The sequence below is a fragment of the Emydura macquarii genome, unplaced genomic scaffold (genome assembly GCF_026122565.2).
Source record: "Emydura macquarii macquarii isolate MOO-44397 ecotype Brisbane River unplaced genomic scaffold, CSIRO-AGI_Emac_v2 contig_1363, whole genome shotgun sequence".
NCBI classification, from domain to species: domain Eukaryota; kingdom Metazoa; phylum Chordata; order Testudines; family Chelidae; genus Emydura; species Emydura macquarii.
In genome coordinates, this window is record NW_027131500.1 from 24,683,564 (window position 1) to 24,711,071 (window position 27,508).

The window sequence follows — 27,508 nt, forward strand, 5'->3', positions numbered from 1 at the left end:
CACACCAGAGATTGCATCCTTGACCATCCTGGCGAATAGTCACTCATGGACCTATTCTCCATGACTTTTAGTTCTTTTTTGAACCCAGCTATACTTTTGCTATCACAACATCCCATGGCAAGGAGTTTCACAGGTTAATTGTGCATTGTGTGGAAAAGTACTTTCCCTTGTTTGCATTAAACCTGCTCCCTATTAATTTCATCAGATGACCCTGGTTTTTGTATTGTGGGAAAGGGGAAACAACAACACTTCTCTATTCACTTTTTCCACTCCATTCCTGATTTTATAGAGCTCTATCATATCTTCCCTTAGTCACCTCTCTTCCAAACTGAACAGCCCTAAATCTTTTAGTCCCTCCTCATAAGGAAGCCATTTCATACTTTTGATCATCTTTGTTGCCCTTTTCTGAATCTTTCCAGTTCTGCTACATCCTTTCTGAGATGGGGGACCAGAATTGGACATAGTATTCAAGGTGTGGGCACACCATGGACATTTTCTCTCTTATTTTCTCTCCCTTTCCTAATAGTTCCTAACATTCTGTCAGCCTTTTGACCACTGCTGCGCATTGAGCTAAAATTTTTAGAGAATGATCCACGGTGACGCCAAGATCTCGTTCTCACATGGTAACAGCTAATTTAGAACCCATCACTGTACATGTGTAGTTGAGATTATTTTTTTTCCAGCATACATTACTTTTCACTTTGATTTCAACATTGACTTTTATGTGCCATTTTGTTGCCCAGTCACCCAGTACTGAGAGATCCCTTGTTACTCTTCACAATCGGCTTTGGACTTAACTATTTTGAATAGTTTTTCATCATTTGCAAACATTGCTACATCAGTGTTCACACTTCCTTTCCCAGGTGATTGATTAATATGTTGAACAGCACCAGATCTAATACAGATTCCTTGAGGGACCCTGCTGTTTACTGCTATTCATTTTTAAAACTGATCATTTATTCCTACCCTTTGATTCCCATCTTTTAACCAGTATGAGTATGAGACCCCCTTTCCTGTTATCCCACGGACTTCTTAGTTTCCTTAAGAGCCTTTGGGTGAGCGACACTGTCAAAGGCTTTCTGAAAATCAAAGTACACTGTGTCAACTTGATCACCCACATGCTTGCTGACACCCTCAAAGAATTCTAATAGATTGGTAAGGCATGACTTCCCTTTACAAAAGCTATGTTGACTCGTCCCAAAAAATCATGTTTATCTCTGTGTCTGATAATTCTGTTATTTACTATAGTTTCTACTAATTTGGGCAGTACTGAAGTTAGGTTTACCAGCCTGTAATTACCAGAATCAGCCCTGTAGCCCTTTTTTAAAATTGCTGTTTATACTAGTTACCATCCAGTCATCTGGTACAGAGGCTTATTTCCAGCAATAGATTATATACTACAGTTAATAGTTCTGCAATTTCATTTGAGTTTCTGGAGAACTCTTGGGTGAATACCATCTGGTCCTGGTGACTTATTTACTGTTCAATTTATCCATTGTTCTAAAACCTGACACATCGTTGTGGGACAGTACTTCAGATGTGTCATTCAAAAAGGATAGCTCTGATTTGGCTATCTTCCCCACATCCTGCGCAGTGAAGAGTGATGCAAAGAATTCATTTAGCTTCTTTGCAATGACCTGGTCTTCCTTGCATGGTCCTTTAAAATCCTGGTTGTCTAGTGGCACCTGTTTGTCAGGCTTCCGGTTTCTGATGCACTTTATTTTTTTGCCTCTTTAGCAAGTTACTTCTCAAATTCTTTCCAGGCCTGCCTGATTTTATTTCTACACTTAACATGCCAGAGTTTATGCACCTTATTATCCTCACTAGGATTTGACTTCCAAATTTTGAAGGACGCCTCTAAATATGAAATCCAAATTAGCATTATTTTAAGCATAGAATTCCTGTCATGATTCTTTGCATAAATTTACCTATTTTACAGCTTTCTTGCATTTTCCATCCTGCCTTGGTATCTGGTACAGTGAATGTTATAGTAGTTCTGGTATCTGGTACAGTGAATGTTTCAGTAGAGAGTTTGCTTGCAACTAGGATGCTTTTAAAAGTTTGCTTTGTTCATTTTCCATTTAAAACTATAGAAGTGTTATAAGTACACACATACTTTTTAGTGTGGGGAAGAAGAGAAGGAACAAGACTTAGCAGCACAACCTCTGAGTATGAACCTGAGAGCAGCATAGGTACTAACATGGAAAAAGCTTTTCTAGGCTAAAGGTTGCTTTTCAAAATAATAAACTGTATGAAAACTAATCTCCCTGAGGCACCAACTCTGTTTCAAAACACTTTCCTGTGAGATCCAGAGCAACATCACTATAAGAAGTTGATCTCGAAGCATAAAAAAAGAGTAGGAAACATTCAAAGATAGCTTCCCCTCTAATCCCATTCTACAGTGCATCAATATAAAAGGCAACATAACTCTTCGCCTGAAATATGTTTTTATCATTACAAAGCTCAAAGGACCTATCTCTGGAAAAAATGTCAACAGAATATTTTCCCTGTCTAAAAACATTTGCAGTTATGTAGTTGATTTCCAGAATCACCAATAACAGGGCTCTTTGTATGAAAAAACTGCCGTAAACTTTTGTGCTAATTGAAATTAAAAGCTATGAGAGTCCGTAGACAATGAAAAAATTGATGAGAAGATAGAAAGCTTCCTGCAATTATACAACAGGTGAGAACTTACAAGCATACAAGACTTGGCAAAGAAATGATATATTTTCCAGTGTTCGTTAGAACACCACTTCATAATGTATATGACAGTCTGTCCTTGAGGCAAGAAGCCCAGCTTGCCGTGTTAGCTAGAAAGCTAAATAAACAAAAGAGAAGCTAAGTGCACCTTTGCCAATATGCCGCCTGGTGTTCTCAATGGTGGAATTCCGGTTAACATTGGAGAGCAGCCCAAGGCAAAATCTGTTCTTGTTATTTGAAGGATCAGTAAAACCATCTACCAACACGCTGGTGGAGGAGGCATGAAATGCCTCCCCAACACGATTGTTCAGCTCATAGTAGACAATTGAACACCAGTGTTTCGGCTCTTCATAAGCAACGGCCTGAACATCTGCAAAGAAACAAAAGGAAAGGTTACAATCAAATGGCACTGCAACTAATACGTGTCTGAGCTTTAAAGATTTGCAACTTACAGACTTTGGCTTAAGATCACAGAGAAGATCTGGATAAGCAACTGCTAATTAAGTGCAGTCTTCTAGGGAGTCCATCCATCATTTAACTATTTTTAAAAAATTTTAGAGCCATGGAAAGTATTTGTACAAACACATTTAAAGTAAAATTACTTGCAAGACTCAGACACAGGGGAGGGGAAAAAAATCAGAGCTGGCAACAGGAACTTAAGTAAATTGTGGGCTCAGCCACCACACACATCAAGCACCCTTCCTCCCCCCATGTTTTTTGCAAGATATGACCTAGACCAGCACTATCCTGAGTGCAGTCCAATAAGTGAAACACTCCCTCGGTTTATTTTACTTAGTTACCAATTTTTTAAAATATTCTACATGTTACAAAATTCTGTGTTGACAATGAGAAATCACATAACAGAAACTGTCAAAGAAAAGATGGAGGTTTACACAATTTCCTAGGAGATAGCTGGAATTCTGGCCACACAGAAAGGAGTGAAAGACGGCTTGGTTTTTTGGTACCCTGGTAGCAAATTAATCTTTTGGCACTGGGAAGGTGATGAATCTCTTTCCCCCACTCACCTACAGGGCAGGGGCAGGACTTTAAAATTTGGGAAAGGATTGTTTGAATTCTTCGTTTCCCTGCCCTAGAAGTCATCTGGTTGGCTCACTGTGACCTTCCCCAGTATCAACCACTAAATCCAACAACAACAAATATGCACAATAAGATTGCTTATTAAAAAGACCGGCAGCGAAATGGTCAATGTTCACAGAATCACTAGATCATATTGTTAACATTCTAATGAAATGCATAAACAAATTTCCATCTCACTCAAAGCATTTAATTCACCCTTTTTGCAAATTCAAGCAGACAGTACCGCATCAGTTTACATTGTGAAGATTTTCTTCACAACCAAAAGGCTTCTTTTTTAAAAAAAGAAAAAAAATGAAAGCTTAGACTTCGGAGCACAATTATGCAACAATTTAAAAACAACATGGAATAGGGAATTTACGAGGCTATGAGATTACATTATACACAGGAACCTGAATATTAATATTTTGGGCTAGAAAAAAGGAAATGAAGTTGAGCAAAATGCCATGGAATTAAAGGTTTATACACCAATATTGAACATAGCATTTAATTCATTTTAAAGGTTTAACAAATAAGAATGGTTTAATATTTCATGAGATATTAAACAAACAGTCATTTGCCAGGTAACATAAGGGATCCCTCAAATATTCTGATGATGGAAATATTCACTCTTCCATAACAATTCCTTATTCAGTCAGCAAACTACAACAGTCTGAGAAAAAAAAAGTGTGTATTGAAACGTCCAATTTGCAATTTTCTGTATTCGTCTGCCTGCCTGCTTGCCAAACTCCAGAAACATACATAGGGCTGTTTTAAGGCAAGTTTTTTGCAGCTTTGCTTTGGGATTTTTTCCTTTGGAGGAAGGATGTTTTCTCTATCAAAGGAATTTCAACAGGGTGTCCAACAACAGTATATGCTTCTTTGGATGTCTCCACCTAATGTGAATTCTCTCAAATGCCCAATATAGCCACAAATTATTAAATCACCTCCAAATAAAGATGGTTGAAGAAGAGAAAGGACGTGGCTATTGTGTGTGTGAGGGTTTTAAAGTGAAGAGGAAGACTATTTCTGTGCTTAGTACACACACTTTTGGGAATCTGAGATAGCAGCTCTGCAGATCAAGGCCCTAAATTCAGGCTGAAGTGCTAAAATGAAAAAACGACAAATTGACATTGCAGGAATTTGTTTCAGCACATTCCTCTCGCAACCCCAAATCTTTTAGACCAACATTCTGTATTTTCCTTTGCTTAGAAAAATGTTTTTCATACAGTGTTTTTTTTCAGATAGAAAAGACACGAGTAGAATTTTAAAAATACAAAATGTGATTAATGGCAGACAAATAGGAGGAGTGCATGTAGCAAACACAATGTCAAGTGATGAAAACGGACACAAAAATCTGGGTGCAGGGTTTTCCTACTGCGAAGTCCATTGCAGACCAGGGATATGCCATTGAAAAGAGGTTTAAATTCCGTAAAGCCACAGTATTGTTAATCTTTTTCAAGTCATTGTAAAACACAGCCTTTAATTATTAGTAAGGGGTTACTACACTTTATTTTCAAATTAAGTTGCCAGTAACTACCAAAGTTACAGCTTGGCTCCAGTTCTCTAACTCAGGAAGAAATCCTGCCAGCTGGCCATTCTTACAGAATGAATCATATCTCTCTCACACAGATTTCATACTAACTTCCTTACATTTGCTTTAAGTCATGCAGAGCAGGTGCGTTTTGTCTCTCTATTCCCAGCATGGGCCAACAATGGAAATTACCCAGCTTTAGTGACAGGATGCAGCTTGTTAAGTTGAATCTCTTAAAACTAACAAATCTCCATAAAGAACATGCTTCTAAACGTTTGCAACTAAAATGCTTAACATAAAATTTTACTGAAACAACTGTTTTTATGCAACTATGTCAGACCTTTTAGGAGACCAATTAGACACTGGCTATTGCCAATATATAACAAGTGGAGGTACAGCAAACAGACTGGAGCTTACAGAATGAGCAGAGACATAAGCACAAGCCACAAAATAAGTTTGTTTTTTTGCCTTGCCACCAAAGCAACAGTGAATTAAGAGAGATTATTAAACTTACTAGCAGGAAAAAAAGGTTTTTAAAAAAATAGACAAAAAGTAGAAAGATCTTTCTTTTCTTTTACAAATGAAAAGAAAAATGCAAACCATTTCCCTTGGTTGTTAAGGGTCTCACATGTGATGTAAAAATTCCACAGCACAGATATAGTGTATTTATAAGAAAAAAATATGCAGAAGTCTGCAGAGTTAGGTATAAACACTGATAAATGTACTTTGAGCCTTCATCAGCTCCAAAGAACAGTACACAATAGCATATAGATCAGCAAAACAACTGAAAATGCCGAAGATGGGGCTTATCAAACGCAAGCTCACTCTGAAGAGGGAAAATAACTTAACAGAACTTTATGTTATTTTAAAAGGGCAGATATATTTCCTGAGCCCAGACATTTTAAGCTTAACAACAAAACTAGTATGAAATTAAACAATAGTTAAGTCGTTCATATGCTTGTAATCTTTATAATCATTCTGGCACAGCGTTCAACTTGTTACTCTCTCTCCTGGCTGGATGCATGGCTGTGTGAGCGCAAGTGTTCTCAAAGGGGGCTATTTCTCATCATGAGTTGAATGCCTAAATCCTTTACTCAGCAGTTTCTATTTTTGCAGTGTGTTTAAAAACCAGTGTGTAAAAAGTGGTCTGTGCCATAGAACATAAAACAAAATGAAACGAATTTAACACGTTTTTCCCTGCAGCAATACCACCTCACGCTGCAATCTCACAAACTAAAGGGGGTCATGCCAGGTCACTACTTACATGGGAAAGGAAACAATCCTCTCTCAAGTTCCCAGTGTGCTGCAGGAAGCAGTGTTGGCCATTCAGTAATGCTCTTCTCTATAAGTCAGAACTAAGCCAGTGTAGTATCATGGTGCGAGGAGGCACTTTGATTGGATGGGCTGTGTTTCAGAAGACGGATCGTACTGAGGTCCTGACCACTTGTATTAAAGTATTCACGGGACTTTTCACAAGTGTAAAGATGTTAGTGCTGGTATCCTGACCAAATCTCAATTTAGGCAGCTATATCCCCTGCTCTAAATTCACCCACCCACCAACTGGATATCAACTGTACAGCATCAAGCACTGTCTCAATAAGTCACTATAATTATAATAGATACCTTTCACTGCCTGTTAACAGGTGTTCTATGTACCATTACCATGTACACACAGTTACTATGCTCTACCATAGGAATGGTTTAACTTCAGTGATTGCTACAGATAAGCGTTTGTAACATGCTTTTGGATTCTTCTGGTTGGAAGTCAAGATTCAAAATGTAAAACAGGATGATGCCTTAATTTAGTCAGGTGTGGTCACTTAAATTTTGTAGATCTAGATGCTCATAAGAGTGTATAATTTCACCTCCACTAAAGGAGGCACAAGTCCATATTCCCTGAAGTTCTTCTTATTGTCTATAGTTACATATTTCTATAAATAACGAGTTCAGATCAATACGCAGCTTAAAAAAAAAATCATGAAACCTCTTTGCACTTTAGAAACCAAGCAGAAAAAAACCCATATAGAAACATTTTACCTCCTCTGTTTATTTCTGGGGGAATTGAGGGTGCCATCATGTTGGTGTCCATGGGCTGTGAGCCATCCTGCGTCATTTGATCTTCCGGAGGCAGGTAAGCAGGAGGGGGAGTATCAGCTAAATATAGAAAAGGCATTGATACAATTCCTTTCCTCTCTTTAAAATGTACATACATAGCCACATAAACGGTTCAGCATTAGCTTGGAAATACTTTCAGCCAGACTCAGCTATCACTTCCACCCACTCATCAGAATATCTGAGAAAGCAATCATGGACCTTGATTCAGGGAAGCAGAGGATTACTGCATATGAAAGAATGTAAGTAGCTTTTATTGTAGTTATAACCATCAATCAGCAAGCGGGAGCTTGGCTGCATTTCTGCCAATAGTGCTTCACAAGTTCAAGGCACTGTATATACATTAATGTCTTCACTTCAGGCCCTACACTAATATAGAACATGAACACAACAGGAGCACACAATCTGGAGTTAAGAGGTTCTAATCTCATTTATGTGGTTTACAATTGGACCCTCCATCAGGGTACTATCCGCATGTCTCACATGTATTAAAGAATTTCTCCTCAACATCCCAGGAAGTATCACCACCAGTTTATAGATGGGGAACTGAAGGACAGAGATTTAGGCCCAGATTTTTCAAGGTATTTAGGCATTGAAGTCTCATTATCGAAAGGGATTTAGGTGCTTAGGCGTGCATACAAAATTTCTTTCTGAACCCCCCTGGATTTTTTGCCCTGAAGCGTGAGATTTGATTCCTACTGTTCTGCCTCAGAGAGTAAAGCAGCAGCCTATACAGCACTGTTATCTCCACCAGTGAACGAGTCACTTGGTTACTTGTCATGGTAGTTAAAGGCAAACAGGCCAATAACACTTTTTTCATGCAACTTTCTGGTCTTCAAAATCTCAAGCTAGTTAAAACGGTTAGTGACACAAAGCTTTGAACTAAGCATTACAGTAATACTACAGCTATGTTTTTCCCATTTTCATTTTCCTTGTCCACTTGTTCTTTCAAACAGTCCCTTTTACGGAGAGTGGGCAGGCATGCGCTATGGAATAAAATTCTAAGTTTGTGGGGTGAGGATCAGAGTTTTGATTCTTTATTAGGCCTCTAATGCACTACGAGACATTTGTGTAATTGCAACTATTATGCTACTGATGTGCATATGAGAAAGTATGGCTATTGACACAGTACTGTCAGAAGGCCACCAGATTAGCTAGCATATGTAAAGTTTTCAAATTGCTAGATATAGCCCTGCTCCCTTTCATATTTACACAACTGGGTCTCCTCCTTCCCTACTAACTCAAGAGGAGTATCTGCCAAGAGACCTGTCTCAAGGCAATGACTCAGAATACCGAGTCAGGGCTAAGAGGGCCTTTTCATCTTTTCCACCACAACGCCCTCTAATTCAGTTTCTCCACTGCAGCTGCTGACTCTGCTTTACCTCTAGCCAGGAATGCAGGCAAAACAGACTCCTCAGACACCAAAGTCAATGACCTACCATAAAACAGCTGGTATGGGGATACTGTAGGGGACCTTTGCCATTACAGACTAAACATGGGACCTCTGTGACTTGATCTGTAACCATTGCAACAGGGAGTCCCAGAGCCTAAATTGCATTCAGTAGTCTTTCAAACGCTTATTCTGTAGCTTCTTAAATAAAAGATTGGATTATTTTTGCCATATCATTTACTGATTTTTCAAAAGAAATTACAAACAAATACATGCAACACACACAGTTCAGTAGTCTTTACACACCAAGGGAAATTTTTGAAGACAGACAACTATTGGTAGTTAATTCAATGAACACCCACTTTACACAAGAAATGATACATGTACATTTTTGCAAAATCTCCCCCCTCCCCACCTTTCAGCCCTCAAGGAAGGAAGACAACACATTATTTGCCCAGGCTCCTTCTCCCAGCTGGAAAAAGTTAAATAAAAACCACATCTTTCAGAGGCTGCTTTCTTCACAATACAAAGGCCTTATCTATACTAGTACTTATGCCGGCAAAACTTTTGTTGTTCAGGGGTGTTGAAAAAACAAACCTCTGAGCGACTTGTGGGCAGCACTATGTCAGCAGGAGATGCTGTCCCACCGACATAGCTACCGCCACTTGTTTAGCTGGTTTTATGTCGTCGGTGGGAGTGCTCTCTCCTGTCGGCATAACGGGGCTGGCTACACAAGTGCTCTTACTGCACAATACAGCTGTGCCGCTGTAAGTTTTAAGTGTAGACTAGCCCTTAGCCATGGGCAAACCAGGCATAGAGAGAGGTTTTTACAGAAAATTTCTATAGACAATGATCAAAATGGAAATAAAAGGCAATTGTTCACTGTCTTTAAGTAAGACACACTGAAGGTCTCTTTCTAGGCCTCTGCTGAGACTGTTTTGCAGCTGAAGCATTTGTTTCTTGGGATTACATCACCATTTGACTAAATTTAATCAAATAGTGGTAGTGTGATCCCCTGGGAAACATATTTCATAGTAATATAACCTAATGCTGAATTTAAGATTAGGTCTCTTTCCTGAACAAGGACATTCTGTAGCAATATTTGTTTGTCAGAACATTAGATGTGCGTAACTCCCCCACCCTTCCAAGCTACACCAGGACTGAACGCCGCAAAAATACACTATTCTCCCCCAAAAATGCAGCTGATTTTTAAAACAAAAACAAAGCTTATTCAAGCATTTTACCTGTGTTAGAAAGAGAAAGAATACTAAAAACTGAATGTACTAGCTAGGCAGCCCAATTTAGTCACCACTTTCCCTAACATCTCTTCAAGTGGCTACTGAATACACTTACGTACTGCTGGCTGATGATGCTTTTGCTTAACGACACATGCAATGTCTATCAACACTCTCCTTAATTCTTAAAGAAGGTGAACATACCTGGCATCTGGAAAGGACTTCCTGGGTCTGAGCTGGCAGGAGAGTGTGGATAGGTGCTACTGCTGCTTCCAGGGGAGTTGGGATAACTGCTATTGGGGGAATGGGGGAATGGATGACTGTTGGGTTGCTGGAAAGAGTCCGGGAAAGTGGCATTGTGTGGCATGTGAGGCTCATTTTGCCCCAAGTTGCGGAACTGAGCCAAGAGGCTGTGCTGAGGGTTGTATTCACTGTGTCTTGGAACCAGCACTGGAGGAAGAACTAGAAGGAGAAAAAAGAAATACAACATTGAAGATCCAATCCCTAAGGGTTACATTATGCAGAGACACGCTTGGATGAAGTAAAAAGTTCTTGTGTCTCTCTTATGCCATACTTGACACACGTGTCAGAAATGAGGTAGTCACATTCTAGGAACATGTGTCTAGGCAACAGCCCTTTCCTCGTATCCTGTTACTGCGTAACTTAAATTCATAATGATTCGCACTAGGTGTCTGGATCCCCAGCCATAAACTTGCCTTTATGGAAGACCAGAGAAGAATAAAGAGACACGCTATAACAACCAATTCATTTTAATTCATAAATGGTCACAGAGATGCAATGTAATAATATTTCACAATTTAACACTGACACGTCGTTCATTTCAGTGTACTTGGTTCCCAGGCTAATCATTTCATGGTCTGTAACCCAAAACCCTGCTAATGAGGGCAGACTTTTTTTTAAACACAATGCTAATACTACATGGGTCTTGAACTAATCCTGGTTCCAACAGCTGTAGTTTTATTTTTAGTGTAGGCAAGGTGCTTATGGGTTAATTAAAAAGGTTACTAGTTTAACCCTCTATGCCAATTTACCATCAACCGCCTAATTTAAATAGTATTATATAATGCAATTAGAACAGAGCAATCTGTCTGGCAAACAAGAGTCCCACCCTATGTTATTCTGGGACAAGCAAGAGAGACAGGTCAAAACTTGTTAGTCAGATCACATTCCCAAGACCCAGGCACCCCAGGGAAACAAAGATTTCTTTTTAATTCATTTTAACTGAGGATATGAATAGAACACCAAATGTGTTAAAATACAGTAATCTTGATCAGCTCTTCAGCATCTCTCTGCCTCTGAACTCCTCATAACAGAGGCAGAACCACTCCAAAGATTAACCACCTCTTTTTAAAGCACAGCTGTGGATTTTTATTTTAGGAAGGGGAGCGGGAGAGAAGAGAAGAGAGACGTGGGGGGGAAGGCGCACACAAGAGTGGGAGAGACTTTTGAAACATGATTTCTTTTGTTCCACCCCACTTTCACTCCCTGGCTAAGGAAAAATGGGGGGGGGGGGGGAAGGAAGGAGGGGGGAATCCCTTTTGGAGTCTGCCAACATCCTAAGAATTGGCCAAGGAAGGAAGGAGAAGGAGGGTGGGAGAGAATGGAACAAACTATAGTGCTTTACTCCAGAGGCTTATTTGCTGCCCCTCAACTGTGTTTGCCCTTGTGAGGAAAGGACTAAAGACCAGATGCAAATTTTGCATGTGGTACTTTGAACAAAGGCCTTCTCATTCCTCTGTTTAAAACTCACTCTCTGTGATGAAAGCAATTCATCAGTTTACTAAAAATGCAGGAGATGCCACAAAAAGGTAGCAGTGTTTCTTAACTTTGATATGTCCACGGGAGTGGTTTTTTGTTTTGTTTTTAAAAGAAAAGCTATCCCAAACCTGCAAATCTTTACTCACTCAAGAAGTCCTGACACATGGGAAAATTTACTTAGGGAAAGAGTTGAAGGATCAGACTCTTGGACTTCAAGGTCAAGCTGCAAGTAAAATCAGCACCCATTTTACATATACAATATATCCAATTTCACTGACAGCTTCAGCAGAGCTTTTATTATATTTACAATCGGTAAGCCAGGGTGTAATTTTTTTAAATTAGACTTTCATAGTTAACTGTATTCATTTTATGAGTGGAACGTCCTACTAGAAGATGCACGTATGTTATGAGATGAGGCCTCTTCATCTCCCACATGCTGGAAGTTCTCACTTTTCGGCCTGACACATCAACCAGGCACGCGAGCAGGAGAAACACGTTCATCCTACCACACATGTTATTCCTTGCTTCTAAGGAACTATTCTAATAAATAATAATTGGAGAAAGTCATTTAGATTTACCCCAATATTCACATCAACATTTCAAATCTTACCAGCTGCCACATGGCACAAGTCAAATTCCAATTCTTCCAACTATAAGGATTCCTCTTTTCATTAAAATTTGCTCTGAAAAAAACCTTTTGGGTTTCTGAGCCTTTCTTACTCAATCAAGTTCAAACAGCGTATTACTTGCCACAGCAAACGTGTTGGGGGTCTAATAAATCAGAAGTGAAAAGGGTAACAATGAGAGCTTATGTTTAAAGATATTTTTCCCTTTCCTGTCTTTATAATTCTTCCTTACTTTTCTGGGCATTAATACATTGCTTCCCTATATCTCTATTTCCTGTGGATGAAGGTCAAACTTTTCTGAGCTTAATTTCTGAAAAACAAAGAACATCATCTACCTTTCCCACTCCCACAATGACATACATGACATCACAGGAAACCATGCGATTTATAGCATTTTTTAAAATAGCTGGAGGAACAGGATATTTTCAATATGCTTTTAGCAATTAAAAAAAAGCAGTATCAGATTTTCCCAAGACGTGCACACAAATTTCCAGTTGGAACTGAGCCCTTCGTAAAAAAATAGAAAAAAATGGGAGTAAGTGGGGATGTAAATTCTATGTTTTCCCCTCCACATTTTCCCCTCACACTCCAACCATTCCCAGGTACATGTTATAGCTTTGGCCAGGGAGTGGGGTGGGGTCAATCTCACAGAAAATAATGTATTACAATTTTTTTGGGGGGGGGAGGGGGTACACGGGACTCAAATTATGGTGTAAGGAGTTTTGAAGATGTACAACATTACATAAATCACAATTATTTCTTCAAAACATTTGAAAAATGCACATCGCTACAGGGAAGACAAAAAAGAAAAGAAAAGCGGGTCTGTCTAACTGCAGAGACAGAGTTATAACTTGAATGTTATCCCTAATTCAAGTCCCCACATACCTCTCATCCCAAAAATCCTTTAACTCAAGTGAAGTGGTGCTTTTAATGCGAGTCGGTTGGCCTGTCAGGCTACAGCTTGACTTTGCAACTTATCAGCTCCTAACACACTCTGTACAGTTTGAGTTCTAGTTCACAGTTTAGCCTAGCTTGAGTGAGAGCTACCAACTCAACAAAGGAGTTAACTGGAGTTATCTACACTCCAGTTAGCTCTGCAGGGAAGATGTGGCCAGAGATTGTTCAGAAGCATGGAGGAATGGCAAGAGTTCAAAATGCTAATGTCAGCACAAACCACTCTTACTCCCCAGTTTAAGTCTGTGAGCTTCTGATCATGCTGAAGACCTCAACCATACTGAACAACAAATTACTGAGGCTCAGTACGGCAGAAGAGGAGGTTGATCTCTGAAGCAGCTGCTAGCCCCAGGAAGAAGTATAACAGAAGGGAAGAAAGCATGTGAGAGAGTTATTCTGCGTTAAGCCAGCACAAATGTTGCTATAAAATAATCACGTATGGCATATCTTTGCTGTGGAGAAACCTGCAGGACACTGCTCTGTGTGATAGTTTGTGGAAGAAATGTCCCCCTTCTCCTTTTTCAAATGAATAAGAATACAGTCAGAAGCATCAATACTAATTTTACTAGAGACAATCTTTAACTTGTTTCTGTTTAATACTGATGTCACTATTTAATGAGGGAAATATGTATTCAGTAAGTGATTTTCAGAAAAAGGACTGTGCAATGAAAAGGTTGCATCTAAACACAACAGATTGTCTGAGAGTCACGTCTGTCTGTTTAATTCATTAAAGTAAGGTTTTTAACCACCAATTAGTGCAATAGCTCAACAAAGCAACAAGACAAAGAGCTAGGGTCTATACGTTCTCAAATACCAGATTTTTTTTTTTTTTTTAAACGCCAAGTCTAAATTTGGCCCTCAGTTAACCTACGCAACCCCTCTGAAGACTGAGGACAGTTTTTCCAGTCTGTGTGATTGTACAAGTGTAATTAAGTACATAATTTGGCCTATAGTACCTTTATTTTATTACCACTGAATGCATAAAAAAGAGGTTGTGTTGGGGAGGGACGAGAGGGGGAGGAAATGGGACCAGCTTGACTTTCAGATTTCACTTTTAAGTTTGCAGAACTGCAACTGAAAAAAAAAAATCTCACTTATCAATGGAGTAAAATTTGCATCTGGAGTCAGACACTAATATTTACATATAGATTTACAGAGATACTATTCAGAGTATAGTAAATGAGTGTACGACCACATCCAGTTTCAAGCATGAGTTTGATGCTGTACGAAGCACAGCGACAGGGCCATTTCATCAAAGAGCCTACAGCACCATCACACAAAAACCTAACAGAAACAAGATGCCATAGATGGCCAGAAGAAATTTCTAATTACTATAGCATCTCTTACTTCAAAGGTAATGGTAATCTTTGTGAAAGCAGTTTGGGGAAAGCTTTACTCCCTACTCTTTGTGCTCTGTTCTTCTGTATATTGATTGAGTCTTTCCATCACTTTATTCTGTTATCCAACCAATAGCAGTCAAATAGTCAGGAAGCAGTGCATGTTTATAACACCAGAAAAGAGGGATTTAGCATACAATTTTAGTCAGTTTCATTTCATTTCTGAAACAAAGAACAAAATGCAACTGGCAGATGGATGTGTAAGCACAAATATGAATTTCCTTTTTAAAGTCATCATGTTTAGAAGTGTAAAAATTAACCCAAGTGAGGGACTTGTAACGTTTTCAAGTGAGAGCATTTTTTCTTCCTCATTTGGTTTCTCCATAGAACTACATAAGCCCAGATAAAAGGGTTTAGTTCCATGCCACCCACAGCTTTGTATTTCTAACTCCACCTGCTAGCAACTAAATTTTGGTAAACTTCTCTTTTCTGTTTGAGACAGAATCTCCAAAGCAGGAAGAGTAGAGTGGAGGAAAGGGAAGGAAGAGAGATATGGAAAAGAAAGGAGAGAGACTCTGATCATCCATCCTTCCTCTAGGATGTTAAACTACTTCTTGAAATCCAGGTACATATGTGAATTCTAATTTTTCCATACAGGTTATGAAGATTATGAATTGCTGTTGCATTTTCATTATTAAGATCAACTGTACCACAACTTGACAGAAATGAGCATTTGTGCCACAGCGGGGCCCTGCCCACCCCCAATCTCAAATTAGGGTCTCTGAGCACTACCATTAATACAGCTACATTTTGAAGAACAAGATGACTGCATTTTGAAGTGCATTTATCCACAGTCACTTGGTGTTTTACTTGAAAGGTTCAATTTGGAATAAAAACTCCAGTTTAAGATTTTACAAAAAGAGAAATATCAATAACTAAGGGAACACAGAAGTGTGAGGCTTGCACTCAGAATTCAAGATGGAAAATCTCATATGGATGAAGCGGTGAAAGAATGACTGGGAATGAGACAAATCCATACGTCAACAGTTTTAGCCTATAAAGCTCTAAAAGGATTTAGGTCTTAGCTAAAAAGCCACCCTCCCTCCCACTCGATTCCTCAGCATTTGAAATCAGCTGTGATACACTGCCTAGCAGCCCCCCCAGGTTTAAACAGAGATGGTATTAGTGCATTTTAAGTTGAATTTGCTTGACTTTCTTTGGCATCTGCAGTGTTAAACAGCTGACGTGAGTGCACTGATTGGAACCTTTGGCCAAGAACCTTCTTTTACTTGCAAAAGGTTAAATACCAAGTGGAAAAAAGTTTTGATGCACTTACATTTCAGGTAGAGCAAGAGAACAAGACTCTCCTTGGCAAGCATAAGTGGTCTTTAACCATGGGACATGTTCCCAAATATGAAGACACTTACATTTCTACACTCTGGATTAAGTTTGATCTTAACAATAACTAATACTCTTATGACCAAAGCTATATTATGCTGTTCTAACACCACCTGATTCAAACAAGGTTTTTCTATGCCATGTGGTGATGAAACTTTGCTTTGCTGTTTCTCAGAAGCAGAAGAGCCAAAATTTTAGCTGTTTGCTTCAATGGGACTTAAGTTACAGTAACTGTAAATGGAAAGGCTCCATAAGAGCCATCCAGCAGTCTGTTTTGGGTGACTATGATCAGACAGGCAAAGATTCCAGACTATTCATTCAAGGAGACAGCTGAGAGCCTGGTTTTCTTAACGTTATTTCTCAATTTCAGAAGACGTCACAGCTTGATTTGTCATTTTGCATATTTGCTACTGAAGTCTTTTTATTTAAAAACATTTGTTGCTCCATTTACTGTAATTTTAAATCAGACATCTGGCATAACACATTTGGCAAGTAATATTAGTAAGTTTCCTGCATTATAATGCTCAGTTAATGTTAGGCTTTACTTGGATGCCCATTAATTCATTAAATTTACATTTGTCAAAAGTAACTTCAGAATTCAGCACTAATTACATGTCTATGATTAAAGCAACACTTCTTATCTTGTGGCAGAAGTAGTTTTGACAGTTCTAAGGTAGGTAAGTTAATATGCACTGTCAAACTATTAACTGAGGACATTTAAACTGATCAAGCTTCTCAGTACACCTGTAAGCAGCATGAACTACCAAGTTCCCTTATAAGTGACAAGAGTTGCAACCTCAGGTCTGCCATTTGACAGAAATTTGGTTCCTTTTAAAAATTATTTATTCTCATTGACAAATCCATCAATAATGGGATCTCCCTCTCTGGTTCACATTGGAGAAGGGCAAATAATTCCCTAAAATTGGGTTCCCTTCTAAATTTTTTTTCATTGGTCCATTTGAGAATAGAATTTGTCAAAAATTCATGAAGAAAGCTCTATACTCCTTGACAAACAAACTGACAGTTGTCTGCTATTTTGGGGAAACATCCTAGAATTGTACAAACCTGTTGTAGCATGCTATTTTTAAAAAGATATGCACAACAGTTATTTTATGAAGCAATATGACAAATCCTCTCAGCAATTACACTCTGCCATCCCTGAATTTGCAGAGCTGTAGGATGTGCCTGCTAGAAAAAGGAACTCTAGAAACAAGAATTTCACTAACCCAGAAATTAAAGTTTTTTCCTTTCCTAGTTTAAATCCGATAGTGACTCCCTGTCTCTAACCCCCTTCCCATCCCTTTCTTCTTCCACCTCTAATTAATCTGGTCTCCATTTTCTTTTCTCCTCTTGGATGGTTTCCATTCCATTTATCTTCTCTGTCTTTGAAAAGGACACTTCATTTTTTCTCCTCTACATTCTCCAGACTGGAGCAGCAACAGCTTCTCCTTTGCCCTTGTTCTTTTAAAGTTTCTTCCCATTGCTTTCCTCCCCCACCTCTAATTCTATTGCTGTCAAATGTTCCCCTCAAAAAAGTGCTGGCAACATGGGAGTTTTGCACACAGCTGGTCCACTCTGCTCCCTCTAGTCCTCCTGATCAAAGCTTTCCCATCTGTCCGGAAACAGACCAGAGAATTAAATGCTGATCAGAGCTCTCCCAGGTGTTGGAAGAATGAGGGAGTTACTGATCAGTCCTGGAATCCTTACACTAGTTAGATAGGTCACAAGATAGTAATGCTTAAGAATAAGGTTGCCAATTACTGTAACTTCGCTATTGGTCCCAAATTCCATTCTGATATGATTTAGCAGCTGTTACCTTGAGACTCCCTAGAAAAACCACACTAGCAGAAGCTGCATACCAAGTAGGGAACCCAAAGTTCAAATGATAATGCACTAATTTTAGTGATCTGATTCATACGCACTGCTAAAACTATATCAGAATTGAAGTGAAGGGAAGAAAGCAAAAGGATAGGTAAGAATTACATTATTTTTAAAGGGCCAGAAACAGTTTCAGGACCAGTAACGTTTGTAAATACTGGTCCTAGAACCAAAGAGAAAACATTCCAAATCTCCATTAGGTGGATAGGGGAAAAAAACATAAGCCAGTTTGGGTACAAATATCAGGCGGCATAGCACAAGTTCCCTTCATTATTTTTTAACACATACATGAACAAGTTTTTAATGAAACATAATAGGAAATGCAGGCTAGGAAATGTTTTAAGGTAATTTATCCCAGGGCAACATGGATCTCAAACTGGCTTGTTCAAGACTTTCACCACTTAAGGGTTTCTCCTCTCTGGTGAATGCAGGGTAGCTTCGGGATCAGAAAAAAGACCTTTTTCCTAACCAGGCACAGATGTGAGGTGTGTTGTGTTATAGAGGCTCCATTTAGACAGCAAGTGACTCAAGAAAATGATCGAGCCAAACCTGAAAAATCACGCTGAGGGCATGAGAGGAGTCCATGCTGGGGATGAAGCCAGCAGGCCACAGCTACTGTTTCTCAGAGTCAGACCTCTGCTGCTAAGGCAAGCAAGAAGCCTCCTATACATTTAGCATGTTACTTCCTACCCTCAAAGACAAGCTATTCCTCTGAACAGACCTGCACTTAGAACCCCAGATGTGCTGACTGACTGGAACATCCATCTTCAGATGGAAAATAAAAACTGGCCTCTTGCTTCAGTTTCCTCCTAAATGTCAGTTGTGCTTCAGATGGCAATTTGGGCAGAACATATGCATCACTAGGCATATCAGCTCATCTCAGTGTATGGCATAGGCCACAACTGGCTGTTCAGAGCCAGAAGAAGAGTTTAAACAAAGGAATAGGCCAGCTGGGCTAATCATCCATTTCATCCACTCGTTATTGGTAATTACAAGGAAACTGAGGCAGGAGCAGACCAGTTATTTTCAACCTCAGATTGCATGCACCAGTGAGTCAATCAATGCACATAGGATTTTTAAAGTGAGGATCAGCAATTTGCCCAACTGGTTGTGAGTAATTATATTTTATACCACCCTCTCGTTATGTGCTCATCTGCAGTGTCTAATTCAACGGGGCATCAACTGCCTTTAGAAACTACTGCAATAAAAAAACCACCACCAACATACATATCATTCAGAGCAGGAGCGGAGTTTATTTGGATTGATGAATAGGTTTTTTCCTAGCCTGACTGCCAGTAAAAAAGAGCTTTAAACACTCATAACTCCAATGTGTAATTAACACTTTGGTTAAAAATTCATCACTCCCTCTCCTTCAGCTAAGGCAAGAGAATTAACATCAGCCTCCGAGATCCCTCAAGATCCCCCAAAAAGTTCCAAGCAAAACCAGAGATATCCTTGGTATATATATATATATTTTTTTTGGGGGGGGGGGGGGGAAGAGAGGAACCCTGAATCTTCTTTCCCCTTCCTGCCACAAAAAACTGTGCACAATCCCAACTTTTAAAAACAGCCTTTAAGTCATCTTTAACTAAATCCAAGAGGCAAACAGACTGAATCATGCTAAATGTGCCAGTTTAGGTTTTTTTAGAAGCTCATTCTTAAATAAAAGTTTTGTGCAAGTTTTAAAAGCTTTGCCTTCCCTGCCAAAAGCAGCCAGTCAGATCTGATATAGCCATTCACTACACCATTGTTTGCACTAGAAAGTGTGCAGCATACAAATGATTCTGCACAGAACTGCAACAGTTGAGCTATTCCAGCGTGCTTGAGGAAGGCACTTCTTCCCAACAACTGTATCTGTTTGCCAGATGACAAGCTTTCCTCAGCATTTTCTTCCTTGTATCACCATATGCATTCAGCAGTCTACGAAGCATGCTTTCAACAAAACCTAGATTCTCCAGGCTTGAAAATGCTAAGAGCCCCCTCTCTGGTCCTTTCCCTCCCCGGTGTCTCATTATAGCCGACTGATATATTTTCTGCAGCCTCCTGTTTGTTGCTTTAAAAAACACCTTATTTGAGGAGATATTTTAAATTTAAATGGCAAAAAAAATTAGATCTAGAATTAGAACTGAGATTTTCAAATATGCGGATATTTTCTAAAATGTTTATGTTCATCTTGCATATAAGAGATGAGTATCCCTTTAGCACCACAAGTTTTAAAAAAGCAGGAGTGTCCAAAACAAGTTGTGGTCTTTATTCCCCAGCTTAGAGTACTATGTGATTTTATACATTCAAAGGCTGATTTATTTTTTATTATGAACCAGCTTTCAAAAACAAAATAATGAACCTAAAACCTAAATAATGGAAAGTGTAACAAAATATACACATACATATACTAATTTCCCTCTTCCCCCCCCCTGCTCCCCACACTGCACCTTGCCCAGAGTAAAAACCTTCACGGTTATTTTACAGCAAGAGTGTCAAACATATGACCCATGGGCTAGAATCAGTTCACATGAGGTAGTGAAATTCTGACCCCACTTACATTTCAACCTCATCATTAACTATTCCATTCCCGAGAATTTTATCAGATGAAACAGGGAAAATGAGGGTAAAAACCTTAAGGGGTAGGAATAGCTACAGGGAAGAAAATGAAGAGTAAATAACAGAGGAAACCTTACACACAGAAGATGACAGAAAGAGAAAGGAATACAGTACAGGAAGGGAGAGAAAGCGTGCTACATAACAGGGAGCAGACCTTAAAAAAAATACCGAGGGTACTGAATGTGCCAATAAGATACTGAATAATAAATACAACTTCAACTGATAAGTAAAAGCTGTATTCCCCCTTGGGGGTCTCTGCAAACATCCCACAATCATCAGCAGGACATCAGCTGTGCACTGAGGAGAGTACAAAGTCCTGAATTTATATCCCAGCCCACCAACTATAAAACAACATGAAATCAGTCCCTCTCCTCCCAATGGGCCTGACACCTGACATCCCAAAGAGGGCGGGACAGTCCCAAAATGCAAAGTTCAAGTTCTGGTCTCAGGCTGAATGACTCCAGATCAGCATTTGTCCTGGATTCTCTGTGACATTGCTCTTGCCCGATGCCCAGGGATGGCACCAGCCTCTTTGGGTAGGGAATGAGGGGTGGAAGTGGGGGAGGGGGGGAGAGATAGGAGAGAGAGCCTAAAGTGGACCGTAGCCCCCCTTCACCACAAGGCCCCACCCCCTATTCCTCCTCTCCCCCTCAAAAGGCCCCCCCCCGCTCCCCCAACCAGGCCAAATGCCAGAGCCGGACAGTAGTAAGAGCCATCCAGGGAGTTCAGGCTGCTGTGGGGAGCCCTGGACCCTCCACTTGCACTAGGCAGTGCACCCCGAGGAGGGGGGACACAGGCCAGGGGCTGCTCTTGGGCACTCCAACTCCCCTCACAGCACAAGTGGAGGATCAGAGGCTCCCCATAGCAGCCCGGGCTCCCTGGGCAGCTCTTACCATGGCTTGGCTCTGACTTCTGGTCTGGCCAGAGGGCAGGGCCTTGGAGAAAGAGGAGGGGGTGGAGCCCTTGCGTGTGTCCCACTTTTGCCTTTTGAAAATGTGGTCCGCCCTACTACACCCTTAACTATCATATCTAGACATTGCACAGGTCCCAGAACAATGCTCTTATTTTCATTATCAACTGCCAATTCTCACACCCCCATTCTCTTCACCTCTGCTTCATTCATTCCATTCCCGTCTATCCTTACCCTCTCTTCCCGTGCACTGTTCCCCTCACTCCCACTTCCCTTCCCTTGTCTTTCCATTTAACTGATCCTCTCCTAAGTACCCTGCTTCCTAAAACAGTGGAAGTAACATGCCATTTATCACCATTATATTGCTCACTCTTCTAGTGTGTTTTATCCCTTCCCCCACCCTGTGGCGGTCTTGAATGTTTAGACAACATTGCCTCATTATTTCCTTGTACTCTCCCATCTCTCTGTATCCAACTGTGGTCTCTTGTCTTTTACTTGGATTGTAAGCTCTTTGGGGCAGGGACTGACTTTTGTTCTACTGTGTTTGTACAAAGCCTAGCACAATGGGGTATTGGTTCATGACTAGGAGTCCTATGTGCTACTGTAATAATACAACTACTACTATTACTGAGGTTAATAAAATGCTTTGGTTCCTTGTGCCCATCATAATTTTATATATACTTTTATAACAGGGAGAAAGTGGAAGGAACATATCCCCATTTTGCTGATGGAAAACTGAGGCTCACAGAGAAGGACACCCTAATCCAAATTCCACCGAAGTCAATAGAAAGACTAAGGCTATCGTCTACACAGTAATTCAGCTGACTTGGGCTTGCGGGGCTGAGGCTTCAGGCCTGTCAAATTACAGGGTAGACATTTGGGCTCAGACCTCAGTGGCCTTTAGATCAAGCCCTGACTCAGCAGAACATTTAAGCACAAGTTCAAGTTAAAACTACATTCTGTTCAGCAATTATTTCCAGAATATTTTGATTGAGAGAACTGCATTGGGCTTGTGTGAGTTTTTGAACATTTCCATGGCCTCCCCAGTATTTGAATATATTCCATCCTGCTATTTGCTATGAAAATATCCTAAGAAACTGGAGCCTATCAGGTGATTCACTAAAAATTTGATTTTTCCTTAGGATTTTTTTCTTTAAAAAAAAAAAAAAACCAAAAAAAACCCCACTACTCAACTAAAATCTCTGCATTCAAATATTTAACTGTATCTGGATAACATTTCTTTAAATGAGTGTCCTGGCATTAGGATTTACAGACAGACAATCTTAAGTTTTATTTCCTTAAGACAATTTAAAATAAATAAAACTGAGTATCTAAAAATGATAATGACACTAAACCCAGGAAGATAAGTACATGGATCATTTGTAAGCTACCAGATACAACCTTGATGACATATTTTAGATATTACATTGGAGGGTTTATTGTATATTTTATTTTGCTTATCTTGCTGTAGCATTTTGTAATTTTTTTGTAAACTGTGCAACCAGATGAGAACGTTCTCAAACACAAAACTAAGAAAGCTGCTGCCAAGATTAATGCAAAAGTTGCTGCCAAGATTAAAACAAGAAGAGTTAGCATAATGTTAAGTAACATGTTCTAATAGCAAAAGTTCTATTGTTGCTGAATGACTTAATAAAAAAAAAAATCTAACTCAAGGAATCCAAGCCTTCAGTACATTGGGATACAGAACACACATCTGAGCCAGCTGTCTATGCACAAAGAACACAGTCAGGGACAACTGCTCATTTTATTATCTCACTTCTAAATTAACAAAAAACTGTTTTAAGAGTTCTTTTAACCAGGTTTCTATCACAGAAGGACCATTCCTTTAAGCTTCTGCTGCATAAACGTGCATGTTGTGGTATTACTTTAGCTGTCTGATTTACTCCTAAAATTAAATATTTAAACGCAGAAAGGAAATTATAGCACCACAAAGAGGCACTGCACATTACAAAACAGAGATTCAAGAAAAACAGAAAGAAAAATTTGTAATAAAAAGGCTTTGTCCACACTAGTTTTTAGCCACCTACATAGCTATACAGATTATAATTGCAGTGTTACAAATTCCTAGTATAGATGCACTCCACATATATAAGCCTTGACGAACTAGTGCATTACATCTACACTGGGGATTGTCACTGATGACACTACATCTGTACAGCTACACAGGTGGTGACTAAAGCCTCTGTTATAGACAAGCCCCAAATACTTAGTCACATGAATTAAGTTATTTATATGCTTATTTACAGTGACATGAACTGTACGCTCACACAAGCAAATTAAGCATGTAAGGCAAGAATAGAACGAGGTGGTGACAAACAGATTTTACATTTTAAGAGTGGAAAAGAGAAAAACACAACCCTACAAAGTGTATGCAATGGATTAAAAAAATTGTGTGTATTTAGAAAGTAACACACTACTGGCCCCTAAAGCATTATAAGCCAAATTGTGAACCTTTCTAAAGAGAATACAGACATTCAGCTAGAGAACTATAGTAAAAACTGTGCCAGTAGCTAGAGTTTGACTCTGGTCTGAACGGTCAAAGGTTTAAATTACTGCTATGAAGTTTGTACACATATATGCCAGCCCCGTCTATCCACAGCGCTACATTCCACAGACAGACATTTTGCTGCCATAAAGTGCTATTCCACTGATAAAAGTAATGACTTGATTCTTTTGTGGAATCACCTGGTAACAGCCATATAATATCCTCCCCAATCTGTTATCCCACTTCCTGACTTTCCAGGATATAAAGATGAAAGGATTTCTTTGAGAATGAAAATTCTCACTTGGCCAAATGGTTGTCTATATTTTTATTGTTTTGTGAGTTACAACGTAAGTCTTCACATCCAGCCATATTTGCAAAAGTTACCTGACTGTTATGTTGACCTTCAGAACGCTTTATGATTCATTAATCTGCAAGCCTGTGTAAAACACGTATGGAAAGGGTGAACGACTTACTTAATATTACACAAGCAGCGGCCAAGCTAGTAGAAGCCAGACCTCCTGACTCCCAGACCTGTATTCAGACCGCCCTTCTCTATAGCCATAACACATTTAGAGCCCTCAGCATGTGAAAGAGCAAGCTACTGTATTATACCTTATCTCTTTGAAATTAAATATGAAGAGTCTGAGATGTGAAATTCATATTTGCTTAAGTTTAAGATGATACCAGCCATCTGATCATTTTAATGAGTAGAATTGTATGTTTTTGTATAGATGAGGCTTGAGAGAGAGAAAGAAAGAAAGACGGACTTACCAGGACTCTCCACCCGTTTGTAGTGGTAGGGATTGATGCAAACCTCCTTCTGTTTTGAACCGAAGGGAAACTCACAGCATTCCAGTGGTTTCAGTTCATGATGGCTCTGGAGGTCTGGCCAGCGCCATACTCTGCAGTAAATTACATGTGGTAGCCCTTTCCGGTGTGAAACCTGAAGCCTGCCATCCAGGGAACGAGGAATTGTGACACAGTTGCTGGGCTGACCTGGACAGCTTAATGCTTTTTCCAGCTCCTCCATGGCACCTTTTTTCTTCTTTAGTTTTTTGACTAGTGCATCAACAGCTTTCTCTGCCCATTTTTCTTCTTCGTCCCCCTGCTTCCATCCCAGCAGCCTCTTCACTGCTGGGCTGGTGAAGGAGAATAAGCTTGTCACATTCATGGTGACCAACTCAGTCAAACTGGATACTGAACAAACAGAAAAGACTGTCCCCTGAAAAATGGACACAGCAGATCCTGTATGTAAATGGGGGCACCAAAGGTTTGCCTGAATTTATTCTGTTCCCTTTGGCTTTCTGATTCTGAAGTCTTGGGAAACTGAAACTAACATTCCAGCTTGACAGAAGCGATCTTAGCGTTGCAAAGTGAAGTCCAGCACCTATAGGAGGGTACCAGGAGTGGGGGGCAGGGAGAAGAGAAAATAAAATTTGTTTTTAGTAAGTGACAACAAATTCAAGATGTGAAAGCGGAATGATAAAAAAAAACAACCCACATCCCACATATCCAAATGCTGACAGCCTTCAGATGCTGACTAAACCGGCAGTGTCCAAGTTATTACAGAATGTAGAGCCATTTGTGCACATGACACTGGAGGGGTTCTCAAATATTTCAATGTGAACCACATCCTGACAGAGTTTCACAGAGCACTTCTCTTCCCATTTACAATTGCGTACATTCTCCTTTTCAAAATAAACCTAAATAAAATTAAATTTGAAGTTATGACAACCAATGTTACGGCCTAAACTCACTATAATTAACATCATTTACATTAAGTATAATAGTACACTGTATGTGAATGCTGCTGAAGTTTCAAAGAAAGTCAGATCACTGAATCAGTAGAACTCACTGACTAAATACCAAGAACCAGACTTTGTTGAAGTGCTAAGCCAGCCGCCCCCCCCCCCCTTTTTTTTTTTTAAATAGCAGTAGACTGTTTCACAGGTCCAAAAAGAATATTTTCTTCATTTTAGTTTAAAAGAACATTGAATTGAACTAATTGAATAAAAGTTAAGAAAATTAATTGGGAGTTGGAAAAAGTAAGAAAGTTTTCTTCTTACAGTCTAAGGAAAAAAATGTTGTGAACAGAAGAGATCTACTAGTTCTAAAAATCCTGAAGGACGTGGTAACCAGAAACAAATCAGTTCTATTCACTAACTACGGATAATACTTCCTCCCTTTATTAAATCAATTAGTTTTAAGTGCAAAACATGTTTTGATAAGCTTTTTCCCCTTGTGTATCCAGCAAATTTAAAGTGGTTTTATTTAATACAAAAAAATTTGTTTTATTTTAGTGCATTTTAACAGAATTCCAATTTCCATCCAGCTTGAGGCAAATCACAGTAAAAATTAATCTAGTAAATAAATTAATCAATCATTCACCATTTTTTAAAATAGTAAAAATGTAAACAATAAGAATCTGAATAACTCTATTACCCTACATAACTGCTTAAATAAATGTGTATAGACACAGTACATCTTCCTGGTTAGCAAAAAAAGTACCACATTTAGTGTAAAGGCTATGTTTAGTTGCAGATCAATGTTTTAGTGGTTACCAGCCAATGAGAATCAACCTGTCTTTATGAAAATAACTGACAAGTGCAAATGCAAAACACAACTAAAATAAAATGATTAAAACAAGGTTTCCTTCTTGCTGATTTAAATTACTATTAAAATTGATGACTTATTTCAACCCACCCTGCCTTCCACTCACAATTGTAACAGCCCAATGGAGGTTATAGCAAATGCTTATGTGGAAAAAATATTTGTAGCTGTCTTCAATTTAGCAGCTGGTAACAAGGAGAGCCAGCAACATATGACCATCCAGCATTCTGCAGACCACCAGTGATATAGGGACCAAAGTTTGAAAACCACTTCAACTAGAGAGTTTGTGAATATTGTGACCTGAAATAAATTAAGTCAACGTGTTCATCTCAAGGAGTTATTTTTCATTTCAAAGACTAACAAAACTTAAAACAAAAGATTTTAAGCCACAGATGTGTTTGTCAATACCCATGTCACATTAAAAAAAATGCAAGCCACATACACAAGCTGTAGGAAGTAACCATCAAGACTTTATTATATGGAACAGTCCCAGAGGCCACAGGACATTTTCAAGTTGTTACTGTAAAAATCACGAAGTTCAGCAGAAAACTTATCAGGAGAAGACAATTTTAGACAACTGGGGTAAAGGGTTGCCATCAGAAAAGAACAGGACAAAATTAGATGCAAGAAGATTCAATCACATGCAGTTTTTAACAGAATCATACACCAAGTCTTCAACATTAATTTTTGGTATTTAATGAGAGATCTTTAAAGTGACAGAAGCTATTTATTACCAGATATATTTTTACATTTATTTTCTGGAATCTGCCAGAATGAGGGTTTGTCACCAGTTTATTCAGTGATATTATCAACATGCCTTGAGAGTTTCAATTAAAACAAAGCACCTTAAAGAATGTGGTCATG

General features: G+C 39.2%; 1 protein-coding gene across 3 annotated transcripts in view; it reads right to left on the reverse strand.

The window, feature by feature from the left end:
- SMAD1 (SMAD family member 1) overlaps positions 1-27,508 on the reverse strand; it is a 64,381-nt gene that overhangs the window by 6,179 nt on the left and 30,694 nt on the right. For 2 of the 3 annotated variants that reach the window (XM_067551948.1, XM_067551950.1), the window contains exons 2-5: positions 24,806-25,421; positions 10,250-10,507; positions 7,346-7,462; positions 2,849-3,070 (exon numbers count right to left, since the gene is read on the reverse strand). In XM_067551948.1, the coding sequence (XP_067408049.1) occupies positions 2,849-3,070; positions 7,346-7,462; positions 10,250-10,507; positions 24,806-25,205 (997 nt within the window). In that variant the 5' untranslated portion in view covers positions 25,206-25,421. Of the gene's footprint in view, positions 1-2,848; positions 3,071-7,345; positions 7,463-10,249; positions 10,508-24,805; positions 25,422-26,753; positions 26,775-27,508 lie in introns of those variants that run through there. The other variant, XM_067551949.1, reaches the window with a different exon arrangement.